Source organism: Lagopus muta, chromosome 7 (assembly GCF_023343835.1).
Source record: "Lagopus muta isolate bLagMut1 chromosome 7, bLagMut1 primary, whole genome shotgun sequence".
NCBI lineage: Eukaryota > Metazoa > Chordata > Aves > Galliformes > Phasianidae > Lagopus > Lagopus muta.
In genome coordinates, this window is record NC_064439.1 from 41,034,085 (window position 1) to 41,051,533 (window position 17,449).

The 17,449-nt window shown below is 37.7% G+C and overlaps 1 protein-coding gene across 25 annotated transcripts in view; it reads left to right on the plus strand.

Moving 5' to 3' along the window:
* Positions 1-17,449, plus strand: part of NEK11 (NIMA related kinase 11) — a 119,340-nt gene that overhangs the window by 11,006 nt on the left and 90,885 nt on the right. For 22 of the 25 annotated variants that reach the window (XM_048951999.1, XM_048952002.1, XM_048952005.1 and 19 more), the window contains exons 3-4: positions 8,264-8,429; positions 13,452-13,570. The exons of 1 other annotated variant lie outside the window; for it this stretch is intronic. In XM_048951999.1, the coding sequence (XP_048807956.1) occupies positions 8,264-8,429; positions 13,452-13,570 (285 nt within the window). Of the gene's footprint in view, positions 1-8,263; positions 8,430-11,424; positions 11,645-13,451; positions 13,571-17,449 lie in introns of those variants that run through there. 2 more of the 25 variants (XM_048952024.1, XM_048952025.1) reach the window with 2 other exon arrangements.

Consider the following 17,449-nt stretch of genomic DNA (forward strand, 5'->3'; position numbering starts at 1 on the left):
TTGGTGTTTGCTGGAATTAAATCTGCAAAAGATATAGAGGATAACTAGAGTATTTAATTCTTGTCTTGTTCCATCTGGAATCTAAAAAATCCATCTAGATAAGTAACAGCATGACATTTAACTACATTCTTAAACACTAGGCTGTAGAAAAAAGGATGAATGAACAGTAGATGGTGATAATGCAACACAGATTTATAATTATTTAATAATAAAAAAAACAAAACACAACAAAAACCAACTCTAGAAACAAGGTATTTAGATTATACCCCAAAATGTCTAATAATTTTCCTGAGAAGACAGAAATCTCTTCCATGTAATTGATGTCTGTCAGTATTTGATTCAGAGCTGAGACGTCCCAGCTCAAAATATCTCAAAGATTTATTAAAAATAAATAGTTTTTAGTATCATAATAATTTTAATAATACTGTGTGCATAAATTATTACTTATGCTTTATATTATATGCTTTTATGCATATAATATTTTTGGATTGCATTTTTGGAGGTGTTCGAGGCCAGGTTGGATGGGGCCCTGGGCAGCCTGGATTTAGCATTAAACGTGGAGGTTCGTGGCTCTGCATGTGGCAGGGGGGTTGGAGATCCTTGAGGTCCCTTCCAACCCAGGCCATTCTGTGATTCTGTTATGCTGACACTACTTAATAATGTTAATAATACTAAAATGTCTTCATCAGCGCTGCGGAGAATAGCACAAGGACTCTGCTTTGCTTTACAGTTACTGATTTTTTTCAACATTGGCACATATGGTTGACCAAGAATAGTTTGAAGCACACCCCTTTGTATATGTGAGTTTGTACTCAGTGCAGAAGAAAAATGCTTGCAACTAATTTGTTTCAACCTTGTTCTCTGAAATGAGCTTGTCCCAGGAAATATATTCTATGTTTTTGGAGGGTACTAATTAAGAACTGTTCATTTTCAAATGACCATAAACTGTATACATCATAAGCTGAAGCATCAGTGCATACGTTAGGGCTTTCATAAATTAAACATCTTGAGAAATACTAGTAGGTGCTATAATTGTGATTTGTTGATGGAAATGGAAAATGAATCATCTACTTCACTTGTGAAATGTCATCACCATAGAATCACAGAATGGTTTGGGTTGGAAGGACCTTAAAGCTCACCCAGCCACAATCCCCTGCCATGGGCAGGGCTGCCACCCAGCAGCTCAGCTGCCCAGGGCCCCATCCAACCTGGCCTTGAGTGACTCCAGGGATGGGGCACCACAGCTTCTCTGGGCTGCTGTGCGCAGGCCTCACTACTGTCTGAGTAAGAATTTCCCCCTAATACCAGACCTAAATTTCCCCTCCTTTAGTTTAAAACCATTCCTCCTTATCTGTAAAAAGTTGATTACCCCTCCTGTTTTCAAGCTCCCTGCAAGTACTGGAGGGCAGTAGTCTTCTCCAAGCTGAGTAAATCCAGCACCCTCAGCCTTTCTTCATGAGAGGGGTGCTCCAGCTCTCTTGTCAGCATCTGAAGACACTTAAGCGTTGTTAAATTCTTTAAGATCTTGAGATCTTGACAAATAAGGGAGCTTGGCAGTCACCAACAACATGACATTTAATGAGAGCAAGTGTTGAATTCTGCACCTGAGGTCAGTTAACCGTGGATACACAGATAGACTTAGGGACGAGACGCAGGGAAACAACTGAGGTCCATGTGTTTGCTCAGTGCAGAGCGGAGGAGCTGAGGGCAGGCCTCATGGCGGCTGCAGCTGCTCACAGGGAGTGAAGGGGCAGCGCTGAGCTCTGCTCTGTGTGACAGCAACCAGACACAAGAGAATGGAGCTGTGTCAGGAGAGGGACAGCTGGGGGTGAGGGACAGGGTCTGTGCCAGAGGGTGGTGGGCATGGAACAGCCTGCCCAGGGCACTGGACAAGGCCCTGAGTGCCGGAGCTCAGGGAGCGTTTGGACAGTGCTCTCAGACATTGGGTTTGGGTTTTGGGTGTTCCTGTGTGGAACCAGGGCTTGGACTCCATGGTCCATTCCAACTTGGGATATTCTGTCTTTTCTATGTGTATTCAGAAACCAAAATAATGTTTAATCCATCTAGGGATATTATGGTGCTCATACAGCGTTTGAATTCTTAGTAGTTAACTTAGGGATTAGTTCTTCATGCTGCTTGCTTCGCAATGTTCATGAACAACAAGAATGAGCTATTTTGGGGGCTAGTGAAAAAAACAGTTGTTGATGAAATGATGGGTTTATGGCTTTACTAATAATCTTGGCTATGGGCATGACAAAAGAAGCCCAGCATTTGATTTATGAAGTTGTGCTGCAGTGCTTAGGTTTGAAATTGGTTTGTGGCTTGACTAATATATCAGTAATGGCCATGGGAACAATAAAAGGAGCCTGGCATTTGATTTAAGAAGCTGTGTAGTAATACTTAAGTTTGAAATGTTTTGACTAATGTGCAGACATATATATACATGTAAGTAGGAATAGCAAACAGCACACCTCATTTGTTTTTCAGTGACTTTGCACCTGCTTGATTTTCCCAGATGCCAAGTGCTGTTAACATCCTATAAGAGTTTCTTTCCCTAAATAAAATCAAGTATTCTTTCCAAGTAGAGCTGATTTGTATATGACTTTTTGTATTTTATAATTTCACCAGTTTCTTTCTTCCTCAGTGGAAGAATGACTGTCTTTACGTTATCTGACCATAGAGATACTGGTGCTCCAAATATAGCTAATAAAAAATGTAAAGATTGATTGTTTTGATTTTTGATACTGAGCTGTAAACAGCAAGAAATGCAGTCACTGAGAGTGTGGAGAGAAATCTGTTAAGACTGTTAGTAAAAGCATTGCTGTATGTATTCTGTGTAGGGTAAGATGATGGATAGTGGATGTAGACCAACCTAAATGAAGATTCCAGATAGTAGGATGTCATATAAAATCAGTAATTGTTAATTGCAGGCAAAACCTTAGTGTATTAAAGTGCAAAAATGAGAGGTCTGAAAGGAAATGTGGGAACTGGAACACCTGACAGTGGACAAGCAGCTTTATGTGTGGAGCTCCTCAAATGCAAAGGACAATGTCAAACCAAAGGGAACTTGTGATACCTGGGTGTAAAATGTGCAGAAAAGAGAGCTTAAGCTGGAGACAGGACATTGTATCAAAAGTTACATTCCAGTGATACAATGTTTTCAATGGGGCAGTTATCAATAGAAATCTAAAATTGCTAATGGCTGTAGCAGGTAAATCTCATTGACTGTACACTATTCTAAAAAAGCAACAGACTGAGAAGCTGTAATGATGGGTGACTTCATTTTATCTGTACGCAGATGGTATCCTGATTACTGAACTAATAGTAGTCAGGCACTGGTACAGTCTGCCCAGAGAGGTGGTAGATTCACCAAGGTGTTCAAGAAATGTGTAGATGTAGAACTTAGATGTATGGTTCAGTAGGCAATAGTGATGGTAGGTGGATGGTTGGACTAGATGATCTTATCAGTATTTTCCACTCTTAATAAACCTATGATTCTATGAATTTCCCAAACAAGGTGGAAGCAGTTGTGCAGACAGGACTTGAGACTGAGGGTTGTGCCCTGTTGTTTGCTTTGGTCCCTATTTGTAATACCATGCCTTCTCAATTTGCTGTTTAATAAATAATATTCAAGCAATTGTTAATTGCATAGACTGTCCCTTAATTTTAACGTTTATGGCCAACTTCATATCCAATTACAGATCCAGTACGAAGTAGTACTTTCTTATAGACTTACGTGTGGTCCTAGCACTGAGGAGTTATCAGCATGAAGAGGTAGTTTTACAAAAATCAAAGTGGATGGAAATGCTGTGTACAAGTATGAATTGTTCCACAACTCTCCATACTGAAGTTGGGGTGATTCTAGAAATATCAACTATATGGAATAATGAATTCCCAGCTTTGCACACTGATTATGTGCTAGCATGTCTTGCTAATCTCTGGGTGCAATTAATTGAACGACTGCCTTCATGAAATGAAATTTCTATTTCATTAAAACCTTCAAATTTGGATCATTTATTCCTAGAGCACACCCGCTCTGTGGTAGTTTATTAAACATTCTTACTCTCGACATTAAAAGAGTTGTATTTCTCATACTTTGTTATCAGCAAGCAAATATACCTAGTCAATAATTCATGTTGCAGTTCCCTCAATAAATGAAGTGCCTTTTGGGATAGGCTGTCGTTTTTTAAAAATTGCTTCTGATCCAGTAAGCCAAATTATATAATAATAAAGCATGCCATCAATGTAAACAAATACCAGATGGACTGTAAAACATTTAATTTTAGGTCGGTGCAAATAGACTGAAATAAACACTGCTGTGGCATATTGTCAGTCACTAGTAAAGCTCAAAAAAGGTTTTCCACTGGGTGTCCGTATCCTCAAGGATTCCTACTTCGTGCTTATTTTCTCTTGTTTTAAATCTTGCTCTATTTCTCCCCATTTGCTGCCCATTACTGCACATGGAGACATGGTGTGCTGGCCTGGCTGCATTTCAAAGTGTGACAGTGCAAGCCAGGAAGTTTTGCTGAGAAGAGCCAGGTGGTGTTCCTGGGGATGTCCTGTGATCCTGAAGACAGTGAAGATGGGACAGCTGCTTTCTGCACTGTGGGGAGTGGGCTCATCTCTGTTGTTTTTTCCCCACCTCAGGGAATAACACTGCTGTTATCAGTACCACATCCTCTAGGGCGGATGCAAACAGTGACAGGTGCTTTTTACTCTTTAGCTGTGAGTTTATTCACTACAAGGCTCTTTCAGTTGCAGTCAGTTCCAGATCAAGTTCAGTGTCTTCGCGCCATTAAATTGCAAGGATAGGTCTTATTTACATTTAAAATATGATGACTGTTATTTCATATTGATCTTTAAGATATCTGCTAGCCCTTCTGTTACTAAGTAGTTGATGTGTGATTACGATGTTATATCGGATATCCTTGTGTCTATATTCTAATTTAAGTGAAATTCATAATAGTAAATCTAAAATAGGACAACCATTTTTGCATTATATTGAAGGGAGTATTGCATTTCGAAGACATCTACATTTTAGTGTTATACCTGTTCTTCAGTATGTGCTACCCAAATCTATGATTTCTTCACTCAAATAGTTTTGGACTTCTAAAATCCTGCTAACACTTTAAAAAGAAGAAGTTGGCTTTTTGATGGGCTGATACACTCTGGAGACCCAACAAAATTTTAGGACAACTGTCTGTAAATGTATGCTGTGTATGTCTTATCACATGCTTTGAAAGTTTTCCTTACAATGCTTTATGGAACCCAGCTATGCTTTGTTAAACTGTTCAATACGTACAGATTTTCAGCAGATGATACACAGGTACTGTCACCAGATGATATGCACAGGTAGCTTTTAATTATAAACCAATCATAAATTGCAGGATGTATCACGTAAACTGAAATACTTTGTTTCTTCAAGATGTAAGGATGGATTCCCTAGCTAGAGGGGAAATGCATTCAGGACTGGCTAAGAGAAGTTTGTTGTTTTCCTATGCCAGCTAATTTTTATTTTATTATTATTATCAATAGGCAGGAAGTCCATCAGTTTATAGATCTATCAGCTTATTTGATATCACATATTGGAGAGAGATTGGAATGCCTTAAAGCACAAAGAGTATGCTCTGAGAGAGTGGGATGAGGTAGAACAAATTTAGGAACATGAATGTGCTTTTTTATTGAAGACATTTAACCTGTGTTTTTTATCAGGAAAGAGGAAAGATCTAGAGACTATGGTCCATCTGTGAATCTTCTGAGATCCTGACATAACTTCTTTGTTAATACTTAGGCAATAGGGAGCTTTTTAAAAATAATTTCAAAAAATTATTTACTGAGGTAGACAAAGATAGGCAGAAGTTGTAAGGTCTAGCTGCCACCTTCATATTAAATGTAGCAAAATCAAACCTTTCCTACAGAAAGCACAGATTATGGGTTTTCCAAGCAAAGATACAGATTCTGTCCCTCGACTCTGCTCTTGCAAGGCCCCACCTGGAGTACTGTGTCCAGTTCTGAGGCCCCCAGCACAAGGACATGGAGCTGGATCCAGAAGAGGGCCACGAAGATGATCAGAGGGCTGGAGCACCTTTCCTATGAGGACAAGTTGGGAAAGCTGGGGCTCTTCAGCCTGGAGGAGGCTCCATGGGGACCTTATGGTGGCCTTCCAGTACCTGAAGGGAGCCTACAAGAAAGCTGAGGATGGACTTTTTATAAGTGCACATAGTGACAAGACAAGGGGAAATGGCTTTAAACTGGAAGAGGGTAGATTTACACTAGATATTAGGAAGAAATTCTTTACTGTGAGGGTGGTGAGACACTGGAACAGAGAGTTTGTGGATACCCCCCTCCTTGGAAGCATTCAAGGCCAGGCTGGATGGGGCTGTGAGAAACCTGCTCTAGAGGGAGGTGTCCCTGCCTATAGCAGGGAGGTTGGAAGTAGGTGATCTTAAAGGTCCCTTCCAACCCAAACCATTCTTTAAGTCCATGAAACAGTATATCTACCATATTGGTTGTATGACAAAAGTTTTCTTTATAGATGCAAATGTTTTCCAGTTCTCGCTATGAATTAGCATTACGTAGTAGAAACTCAACCTCTTATTTACAGAAGCACATTTTTCTGATTTGTATTGCCAGCAATGAATTTTAATAAGAAAAACACCTGTCTTGTAGTGTGACAGTTGATGACAGCATCAAAATCTCTGAGGGACTAAGATGACAAGCTATCCCCACACATCAACACATCAGGCTTCCATTGATGTCTTGGGCATACAATAATGTTGCATTAAGTGATGTTTAACAAGAGTTCATTTTGTTTGTCAGTTTTGTGATGTGATCTCTATGAAGGAAAGTATGATGTTCCTGTGTCAATGGACGATGAGAATATTGTAGCAGGTATTACATGTCTTTGTACAGTGAGCATTTTCTCTAGAGATGCTGACAAATCAAATAGCACAGCATACTTCTGCATGAGGACCAGGCAAGTTTAGGCAAAAATGCATGCATTGTTATACTAGTAACTGATGGTTGAGATTTAGGACAACATTTTCTTATGAAGGAATACACCTTTTTTTTTTCCCCTTAAATTAGCTGAATTGCCATGGTTTTATCGCTGTCATGTTTAACTCATGTGCCTTTACAGCCATACAGTATTGAATGGGAAATCATTAAAAGCACCGTGCGGATATCCCTTTGGTGTGGAACTTACCTCTCAAGTTACTGAAAATTTATCACTTTCTTTCAATAAAATACCGTGATATTCTCTAGTAGTCTCAAAATGCTCCTTCAGGTGTAGACCAATGATCCATGTCTGAATGCCTGGTAAGATAAATGGAAATGGTATGCTTTTTTATGATATATGCTTTTTGGATGACATTTCAACAGGAAGATCCCAACAGAATATGCTTCCTCTGAGTATTCAGCACCACAAGGTTTCTTTTCAGGACAGTTTAACAGTAGACTGCACATCTCCCAAGTACAGTGTAGAGCTGAGTCTGAATCAGGGATTCTGTCATGGCACTTTTATGTGCTTAAGTTGAAGAATATAAAAAGAAGTCCCTTTAATGTTTTCCACCCTAGGATGTTTAGGGCCTATCTGCTGCTGCTAACTACTGACATTCAGAGTTCTTTGGAACAGTAGGATTAGGTTTCAGCTTCAAATCTAGATTTGCTCTTTCCACTTAGGTGTTCAAATGAAGAGCAAGTTGATCTTAAAAAAAAAAAAAAAAAAAAAAAAAAAAAAGTGTCCTGATTTTTAATCAGAAAAACAGTCATAGAAATATTGGCCTCTGTGAGATTTTTTCCTTATGCTTCCACAGAGAGACTCTGGCAGAAGCAGCAAAACCAGTCTGTTTCTTGCTGCTCCTTGTTCCATGTATGAATCTTGAACATACGCTCTGAGTGGGCTTGAAATTACTGAGATTTTTTTTTTTTAATTTATAGTTATTATTATGCAGTAATCCCTAGCACTGAAAACATGTCATAAAAAAATAAAAAAATAAAAAATCAGTACAGCAGGGAATTAGTGTGAAAAATCCTTCAAAATAGCATTTTAAAAATGTTGCTTGATCACTATGGTGACTAGTGGTTTTATGGCATTTAAATACGTGCTCTTTGTTTACCCACATTTGTCTAGTTTCATATTGCCAAATACTTGGCTAATGTTACTGTTTTACATTTTAAGAAACTATGGTGGGATTATAAGCATTGCGAGATTATCTGTGTTTTTCTGTTTTTGCTAATGTGAATATTTATTTTTTTCCTGTAGAAAGGTTCTGAAGGAACTCTCTATTGGAGACCTAAAGCCTAATGAAACAGTTGAAGCAAATCTGGAAGCACAACTACTCTCCAAATTAGACCATCCAGCCATTGTCAAATTTTATGCAAGCTTTGTGGAGAGAGATAGTTTCTGCATTATCACTGAGTACTGTGAGGTGAGAGATTTAGATTACTTTGAAGAAATTTGATGGAATGTGTGCTTTAAAATAGGGTCTTAAAAGAAACCCAGACCAGTTTTTTTTTTAATGTTTCACTCTGTATTTTATTCTTATTTGTTAAGTTTGGTACCACCTGCTACTTGTTAGGCATTTTTCAAACAGACAGTATTACCTGCTTGTGTGTGCTCATGGACTAGCAGCTTAAAAACAAACCAGGGAAGAGAAAATAGGTTATTTAAATACTAGCTCATTTGGTTTACTGTAATTGGTAGTAAAAGATGTAAGGCAGATAGATTATGAGATTTCTGGATGAACTTAGAAAGATTGAAGAACCATGAATGTTTTACGCGTAAGAGAGGATGAGATTGGGAATTTGGAGGTGCACTGTGAAATTTGATGCACATGAGTAAGGGACAACTGTCTTGTGAATTGGAGCTGATTACAAAGAGCTTAAGCCTGATCATGTAGGTGATGAATTGCTAGCAGTATTTACTTTTTAAAGTGGAGAATATTTGATGGGTCAGACCAGAGTGCAAGGGATACAACTAATTCTAAAGTAGGAGACAGTACTGTATAATTACCAGTTTGATTTTTTTTTTTTTTTTTTGACTGCAGCATTTGGTTTAAAAACATATTGATAAAATCTGTCTAAAGGCTGTAAAGTAAGTATTTAAACATATTTAAGCCAACTTTTTAAGAGTTTATATGAAACAAATGTCTACTTTTGCGTTAAATATAGATGTGCTGTTCTTAAAACATCTGTTATACACACAGTGCTCTTTTTGTGAATCTGTGAAGCAGACTTTTCAGTTGTGCTCTGCTAGACATTTGAAATACTTTGAAAGCTAATGATGTTGGACCACTAGGTTATCTGTCCACCATCAGGCTTGTATTAGCTAATCACATTTCTCCAAGCATCCAACTTTGATGTGAATAATTGAAGAAGTAAAATTTCTGCAAGTCATTCCCACCTTAGAAACCTTCTTTGATGACAGTTAAATGCACATTATAGCTGGGATTTTTTTTTTTTTATTATATCTGAAATGTTTGATTATGTTACACAATCTGAACATTTGTTAATGTACTCTTCTTATATTCATGCGGAAATTCTTTGCTTCACGCTCTGAATGTCTGACAACTGGGGCTTAATGGAATTTTTATATTGTCAACTCTTACTGGGAATTCAGTGCTGAGAACTGAAGGATTATCCTAACTATCCAGATATTCCTGTGCACTGTGATTCTGTAGAATGCAGCCCAAAACCAGATCAGTTGATCCTGTAGAAATGAAGGAGTCTCTTTCAGCAGCATTATGGGAGTAACTAGTGCCTTTGGTCCACTGCTTTTAACTTTTATTCTTCTGTCTGAAAGGAAGTTATTGGTGAATAAAAAGGGTGTGATAGTGATCACAATAATAATCAAAACCTGTTGCAGGATGCCTTGATATCTTTCTTTAATTCAGATAAAGTCAACTGCCCTGAATTGAAGTATTTTAGTATAGAGTAGCCATAGAATCCAGTGGATGTGTACTCAAACGCACACAAATGCATTAGAAAAGGCAAATAAAGCATGAGGAAATTGATGTGTTGACTGTGCAGCTGAATCTTTTCATTTTTGAGTCTACTAGGTCAGGCCAGAATGACACTGGGTCCACAAGAATTTGCTTCTGATTTTTCCAGAAGGGCAGACAATGTTGTATTATTGCCATTAAGCAATTGGGATGTATTAAATCAATTGTTCAGATAAGGGAAGTACAAAGCACAGTTTTGCATACTGTTATATTTGCATACTGCTATTCTATTTTACCTTGAGTATTTCTATAAGGTATGCTTTCGTATTTACATATCTATAGCCTGTCTTTTAATATGGTGGGAATTGGATCTTTTTATGAAAAAGATGCATGTTTAAATTGAGAATAAGAAAAGTGTGTCTGATCTATCCTTGTTTGGAAATCTAGTACATTCAGTTTCTCATGCACAGAATAATTACCTCTTTGGCAGTAATTTGTACTCTTGGACAGACTTAAAATAAAGAATAAACAGCAAGTTGGCATGGAAACAGAACTACCCTCTCAGCCTTATTCTCTTTTCTCCAAAGAACTGTAACTCATTCATTAGCTGCCATACTTTGTTCGTTCTTGTTTGAATTGTGTAGTGAGCCTCCAATGCAGCTGCCCTGTCTTATGCCTATCCTATGAACAAAAGACATCTTTTAATATAGCTGAATTCTCTCAAAATTATAGAAAAGAAGTATGTGTATTCTGTTTCAGTCTTTTTCTTGAGCTTTTCTGACAACTGTAATGATTCAACAGCTTAGGTATATAAACAAGATGAACATTATTATGTAATTCAAATTTGAAACAAAAAACAAGCTTTTGCTTTTGTGAAACTTGGGTTTCATTTTCTGGCATACATTGGACTTCAATCAAATACAGTTTTTAGAAATGCAAACAAAGCAGTGCCTTTAAATGTTGTATCATTTTAATACATCAAAAATCAGAGCTAGTTACACTTTTCCTCAGATAATTATTTCTGTCTCTTCCCTGCATTCTCACTATGATGTGAACATACATATACTAAGGAAATTTAAGGAGAAATAGTAATTAAAGCAATTAATGCCTGTTCACATCATCAGTCCCTGGTACTGAGCTGTTTTAAGTTAGTGGTGTGTTTGATGCTCTTGACATTTAAATAGAAACTGTAGCATGGAAGCTTTCTATTTTGTTTCTACTTTGTTAATTTCCTCATGGACTTCAATATATTGGCTTTCCAAAATGCAAAAATGGGTTAATAAACTTTTTTAGAGTTTCATGGCTGCAAAATTTCAACAAATTTGTAATAATGCATTTTTGTTTTCCTTTCTTAGACATAGCAATAAGCTTAACTGCAGGACATTGAGACCAATCTTGTCAAAAGCCACACAATTACTTGAGGGCACATGTAGTACTTCATTTGACTGCTTTTTCTCTTCTTAGATCATCTGAAGGACTTTTCAGGTCCTATGTTTCTTTGATTTTCTCACATCAGTGCATGACTGTGGAAGAGAATACATTGGGAGAGTGAGAAATGGTGATCGCAGGCTGCTGCACTTCAGCTGTTTACCTGTTTAGTCCCCTGGGGACAGTAGCCAGCTGCCATGGGTTGGAGCAGTCCCTGAGTCTTGGACTACTGCTACTATTGGCTCTCTATGGTCTGGGGCAGCCATCTGGAGTAGGTGAGTCAGTGCTTTTGAGGTGCATGCAGGCTTAGACACAGCCCATCTGGCTGCCATGCGGCAGGGTACCCAGCAATACCTTTTCTTCCCTTCTTCTGCTCTGCTGTGAGCAGCCTTGGGGAAGCTGTTGAACATTTGGAGTTGCAAAGAGAGAGCAGCTGCTCAGAGCTCCAAGCTCCCAAAAGAGCTTCTCTCTGGACTGCAGCAGGGAGGCAGATGGAGAGTTGCAGCCATAAATATGCTGAATCAGACATTTCGATTTAGAAATGGCAGGACATTGTTAGGGAACACATTTTTGATATGTGACAAAAAACAGATTGTCTCTTTTTTTTTTTTTTTTTAAACAGTCACTTTTGAACGTTGCAATTCTTAGAGTTAAGAACCACAGGAATTATTGTAAACTCATCTCCACTCAGAAATGTATGGATGTGCAAGGACAGAACCTGCTAATTTTGTAGCGTAAGCCAGTGGTTTGGGGAACCATTGAGCAGACTTCGACATTTTAAGAGTCAACAGTACAAGGAAAGGTTGATGATGGGAAATGACCTATATCAACATAACCAGTGATTTATTTTCCATATGCATCACAGTGGTACAGGTTGAACTATTTGGCATAAACATGGCAAACACACACACAGCTATACATTCTGATTTTATGCAGAGTGTGTAATGCAGAAGTAATGATTTATGTAGAATAAGTTATCTTGGTGTAAGGTAATTTATCACTAGAATACAATATGACTCACGGTCCCTTTGCTCTGGGATTAGTTACCTCAACAGAGATCTTGCCACTACTGTCATTCCTGTAAACAAAATCCATTTATTTTATAAACTGGATAAATAACCAGCAGGCAACCATCTCTCTCTTTTTTAGCAAAATAAACAGTTTTCATTTAACTCTCCTCAAGAGCCTCTTTCATCATGCTGTTGTTCAAATGACTTTTTCACATACATGCATTTATAGTTTTCAAGTAGTCTTTTTCTTTATATATTTTCCAGTTCATTTGGCATTGCCTGCTATGTATCACGTTGCTTCATTTCAAGTGTTACATCAAAATTCAATTGTAGTTTTTAATGAAATATTCCTAATAGCACATGCTACAGTTTCTAGGTGCTTGAATTCTGCTTTGTTTCTAGCAAAAGAGTATGGAAGAAGGACAAGGTATCATAATTCTTTTGAGAGAACTGTATAGTTTATTCGATTATGCTTATTTCAACATAATAAATGAGTGTCTCTTGACTGTGCATTGCTTGACTTAAGTGGCAGAGTTTTCCCCAGAATTACAAGCCATTAGTTAGACAGGTCAGGTTAGAATCATTTTGCTTACTTAGGTGTTTCTATTTGGGCCACTCAGTGTAGGCTGTCTTTGTAAGCCATTGTAGAGAAACAGCACTTGTACTGCATAGTCTCTGTCTTCCTAAGGCAAACACTTAGATGGCAGAGATAATTGCACACTACCACTGCCTGTTCCTCTTATTAACTATAAAGGGAGTTTGAGGTGACCAGCTCAGATGGACGTGTTTAAAACTGGGTGATGTGAAGTGAGGACAGCAGAGAACTTTGGTCATTTTGTGACACTAAGCAAGAACTGACCTACTTTCCCTAGGCAGCCAGTCTGCTTGATCTCATTTGAGTCCAGAGTTCTGTATGCTTCTGGTGCTATGAGAGTTCGAAATTCATGTACAAGCATTAATTTTACTGACTGTGTGCTGAAACCGTAAGAAAATGGAGTCCTGTGTTTTCACGAAGGAGAAGACATTCTAAAAACTTACTTTAAATGTACAAATGTTTTGTGATGTTTTTCAGGGTGGAGATCTAGACTATAAAATTCAAGAGTACAAAGAATCTGGGAAATTATTCACACAAAGACAAATAATAGAGTGGTTTATACAGTTGTTACTTGGAGTCAACTATATGCATGAAAGGTACAGTCATTTTAACATGGAAACATTTGGCTGGGAGGGGAGTGAGTAAACTTTCACTTTCTTATACATGTTCAAATAGAAATTAAACCATATTGATTATTTTCTGCCTGTATAAAATCCTATTTACCAAGCTGCTATAGAGCGTACATAGTAAATTCAAAGTGTAATTAATTAGCTACCGTGCAAGAACATTGTGTATTATATCTTTTAGAGGAGTACTGGATGTCTTTCAGTGTTAATGTTCCTAATAGCCAAGTGAAAAATCTAAGACGATAGAATTTGTTCAGTATTGTTAGAATAAATTGGAGCTAAGGTTTAAAATAGAAGACAGCATTTTAAAGGGGATTCAGCAAATAACTCTTGCAAATGTTTAATGTAAAGAATCGAATTATATGCTTGATGTGGTCCCATTGAAATCAGTGAAGTTAAACACGTATATTCTTTAAGCACTAACATTACTTTTAACAGCACATCAAAGATTAACCTAATCATTTATGTCATTCAGACAGTGGCATATGATTAATTACCACATTCTTTAACCAACAGTGCAAGATCCCATGCCATCACAGACATCAAGTTGGTTATCTGATGGAGTGTCATAGAGTAATGGTTTAAAAATGTCCCTGCTGTAGGTAACGAAGGTCAGATATAAGGATTCAAAGCAGGACTTAAAGGTTTCATGTGAGCTGTAGGGAACCGGCGCTCCAGCTATCTCCTGGTAGCATGCTCCACACACAACTCTTGCCCAAGTTTGCAGGCTGTTGAACAGCTGTGGAAATAACACTTGGTCTGAACAGGGATAACAACAGGTAAATACCTACCTGGTCATCTCTGTGAGTGCCTGCAGTGTGATTTACACAGGCTGATTTAAGTGATTTAAACAGTTCCCTCATTGCCATTGTAGTGATCACATGTATGTAGCTTGTTTGGTCCTCTCTCTGTGTCATCTCATGCTGTCATCGTGAAGCTAGGTTTTTAGCACAGCTATAGATATGAGGGAAACAGTGCTGTGCTGAGCCAAGAGGAAAAGGCTACTATGCAGAGAGCTGGAGGACCAGCTGCTCAGGTAGGAATACAAGGGCCCCTTTCAGGAGCAGTGAGACAGGTGAAGTCAGCCTGGCTTTCAGCATCTTCTCCTCTCCTTTGTCTCTTCCCTGTTGCTTTTGTATGTTAGCAGCTCTGACCATGTTAATGAACAAGACAGAGTCCTTTCTGGAGACCATTGTAGCCCACGAGTCCAAGATGCTTCATCCTGCCAAGACAAACCATTTGCACTGTTATTCTTCTTTTTGAACATTCAGAATTAAAAATGTCCTTGCTACAAGGACTATCTTAAAGGCTAAGGATGTTTATCTGCAATCACCTTGTATGACACTTACTTTGCCACTTGTAAATAATTAATCTATACAATGCCACACTCAATTTTAGGTGCCTGTTTTGGGGAAATGAGCCGATTTGCCTAGAATAATGACATAAATCATTAGTACAGCTAGTGGAGATAGAGAAAAGTTGATGTTTGAAGGTTAGGTTACACCTAGAATCTAGAGATGAGAATTCTTCTTTCTTTCCCCAGGGCTTTTTTTCCAATCTGAATATAAAATAGATTGTATGAACACTATATTGAGGCTGAAAGCAGCGTGAAATTCATATGACTGTTTCAAATCTATCTCACAGCAGGGCTTGGGCCAAATTCTCTTGAGCTGCAAGAGAGCAGTAGATGGAGACAGTCGCTTGTCTCCAAGTATTCCTGAGTTGAGTTGAACTGAAGTATGTAGGATACCTTTGACCTAAAGAGAGAGATGCCTAATGAGTTTTTGCACCTACAGTGTCAGGCTGTAGAGGGAAGAGGACAGAGTAAATTGCTGTCTAGGACTCAGAACATTTTGGTCCCTAATTGTCAGTGTCACAGAATGAATCATTGAACAGCTTTGGTTGGAAGGGATCTAAAAGATCATCTGTTTTTCACTCCCCTGCTGTGGTGATACGCATGGGGTTTGTACACAGTGTGCCATGCCAGCCCCACAGGCTGCAATGATGGTAGCACAGCAGGGAGAGAACTCAGGATGCCATGTTTTTCAGTGTTCACCTGAGCTAGAAATGACATAGGAAAAAGGGAATAAAAATCCATATTGTCTAACTAAACTATTAGTGCTTTTTTCCCACCCTTTTCTTGAAATCTAGTTTAATAATTTATCATTAAAAAGTTGGTAATCTGAAAGGTCTATTTGGAATGAAATCCTTTCTTTAATGTGTGCGTTTAGATGGTGCATTGTATAGACTAATGCAAAGTAATAGATTGCATGAGCTTATTTCCTTATGCCTCTGTTACCTTCTTTTTTCCCAAACATCCTCTTTGCCTGCTTTTTCTCTCTGCATTATTTTTCTAATCTTTTACTTGTTCTCAAAAAAATCTTTTTAGAATTCCTATGAATGATTTTTTTAATATATATATACGTATGTATGTGAAATTACTGGGTTCTCCAGTGAAAATAACAATTTGATTTTCAAACAGCATTTCATTTTCTGTCTTTGAATTAAAGCTATTTAATAGTACCTCTCCAGACACATACAAATGTCTTGACAGTTTTGTTTGTATTTGCATTTCCTGTACTTCATTATGTTCTTGACTGTATTCACTAGAAAGCCTATTCTCTATCTTATTAGTATACAGCCAAACAATAGCTTAGATGGGAAATGGTAGGCTTTAAAACTACTTACAGAAATGCATTTGGATTACAAAAATGTAAACATATAATAACAGTCCACTATTTATATATAAAGGAGTCATACATTATTTCTTCTACACTGATATGGGAAAAAACATATAATACTTATTTGAGTTGTGTTCTAATGGAAAGAAAACTTAGCGCCCTAGATTTAGAAGCTTCAAGTATTCATTTTCTATGGGCTGGACTTTGTCAAGCCAATTTTCAGAAAATCCATCTGCTGTAGATGGGAGTTTTTATTCCAGAACAGCAAAACATAATTATTTATAGTTTTAGACATAGAGTATTATATGATTGTGCTTCTTTTACAGCTTTAGTTGAACTTCTACGCTTTTTGAAAGCGCTCATGCTGGAGATTTATCTCTAAAAAGAACTGTTCTTCTACTTTGCATTTCTTCCCCTGTAATAAGAAAGACTGCAGTTTAGACATTCATGTCTCTTACTTATGCTTCATAAATCCCAAAGGAGTAATGAATATCTCCTGGTGACTTTCCATTTATTGTCTATTTTACATAATTGGAAGAATTTTTGAATTTAAACTCGAAAGCTAAATTGTCTGGAATTGAATAGATTGAATCCTCATTTGTCATTTGTGTAACCTAGAAGAGAAGTTAAAGACAGCAACATAATTTCAGTGATTTTATCTACACAGAGAGAGTTAGTGTGAAACCATCATCTGGTGTCTGGCATGCTTGTAGCCCAGTGCACACCAGGGCACAAAATGGATCCCTCAGCAATCAGGCAATGAGACTGTTAATTCATTTAACCTCTGCTTGAACAAAGATGACCATTATGTTATCCATCACTTTCCTAATCTTCTTGAATAGTATACTGACACTGAGATTTTGATAAGGTTACTGTTTATGCAAACAAATCTTTTACTTTCAATCTACCGGGTAGAAGACTTTGCCCAAGTCCTTTATGTGGATTTCATGTTGTCTTTTGTAGTACAGGATCCACAGTTATACAGAACCACTTAGATATTGAAATAGTTCTTCAGAAAGAGCGAAGAGAGTTACATTTCTGAGTGTTTCACAGCAGGAACTACTTCAGATTCAATTAGCTTCCCTTGCTGGTAGGTTGCAGAGAATCTTTATTCAAGGAGGCTGCCTGCTGCTCAGTGATCCACACTGCTTTATCATTACTATGAGAC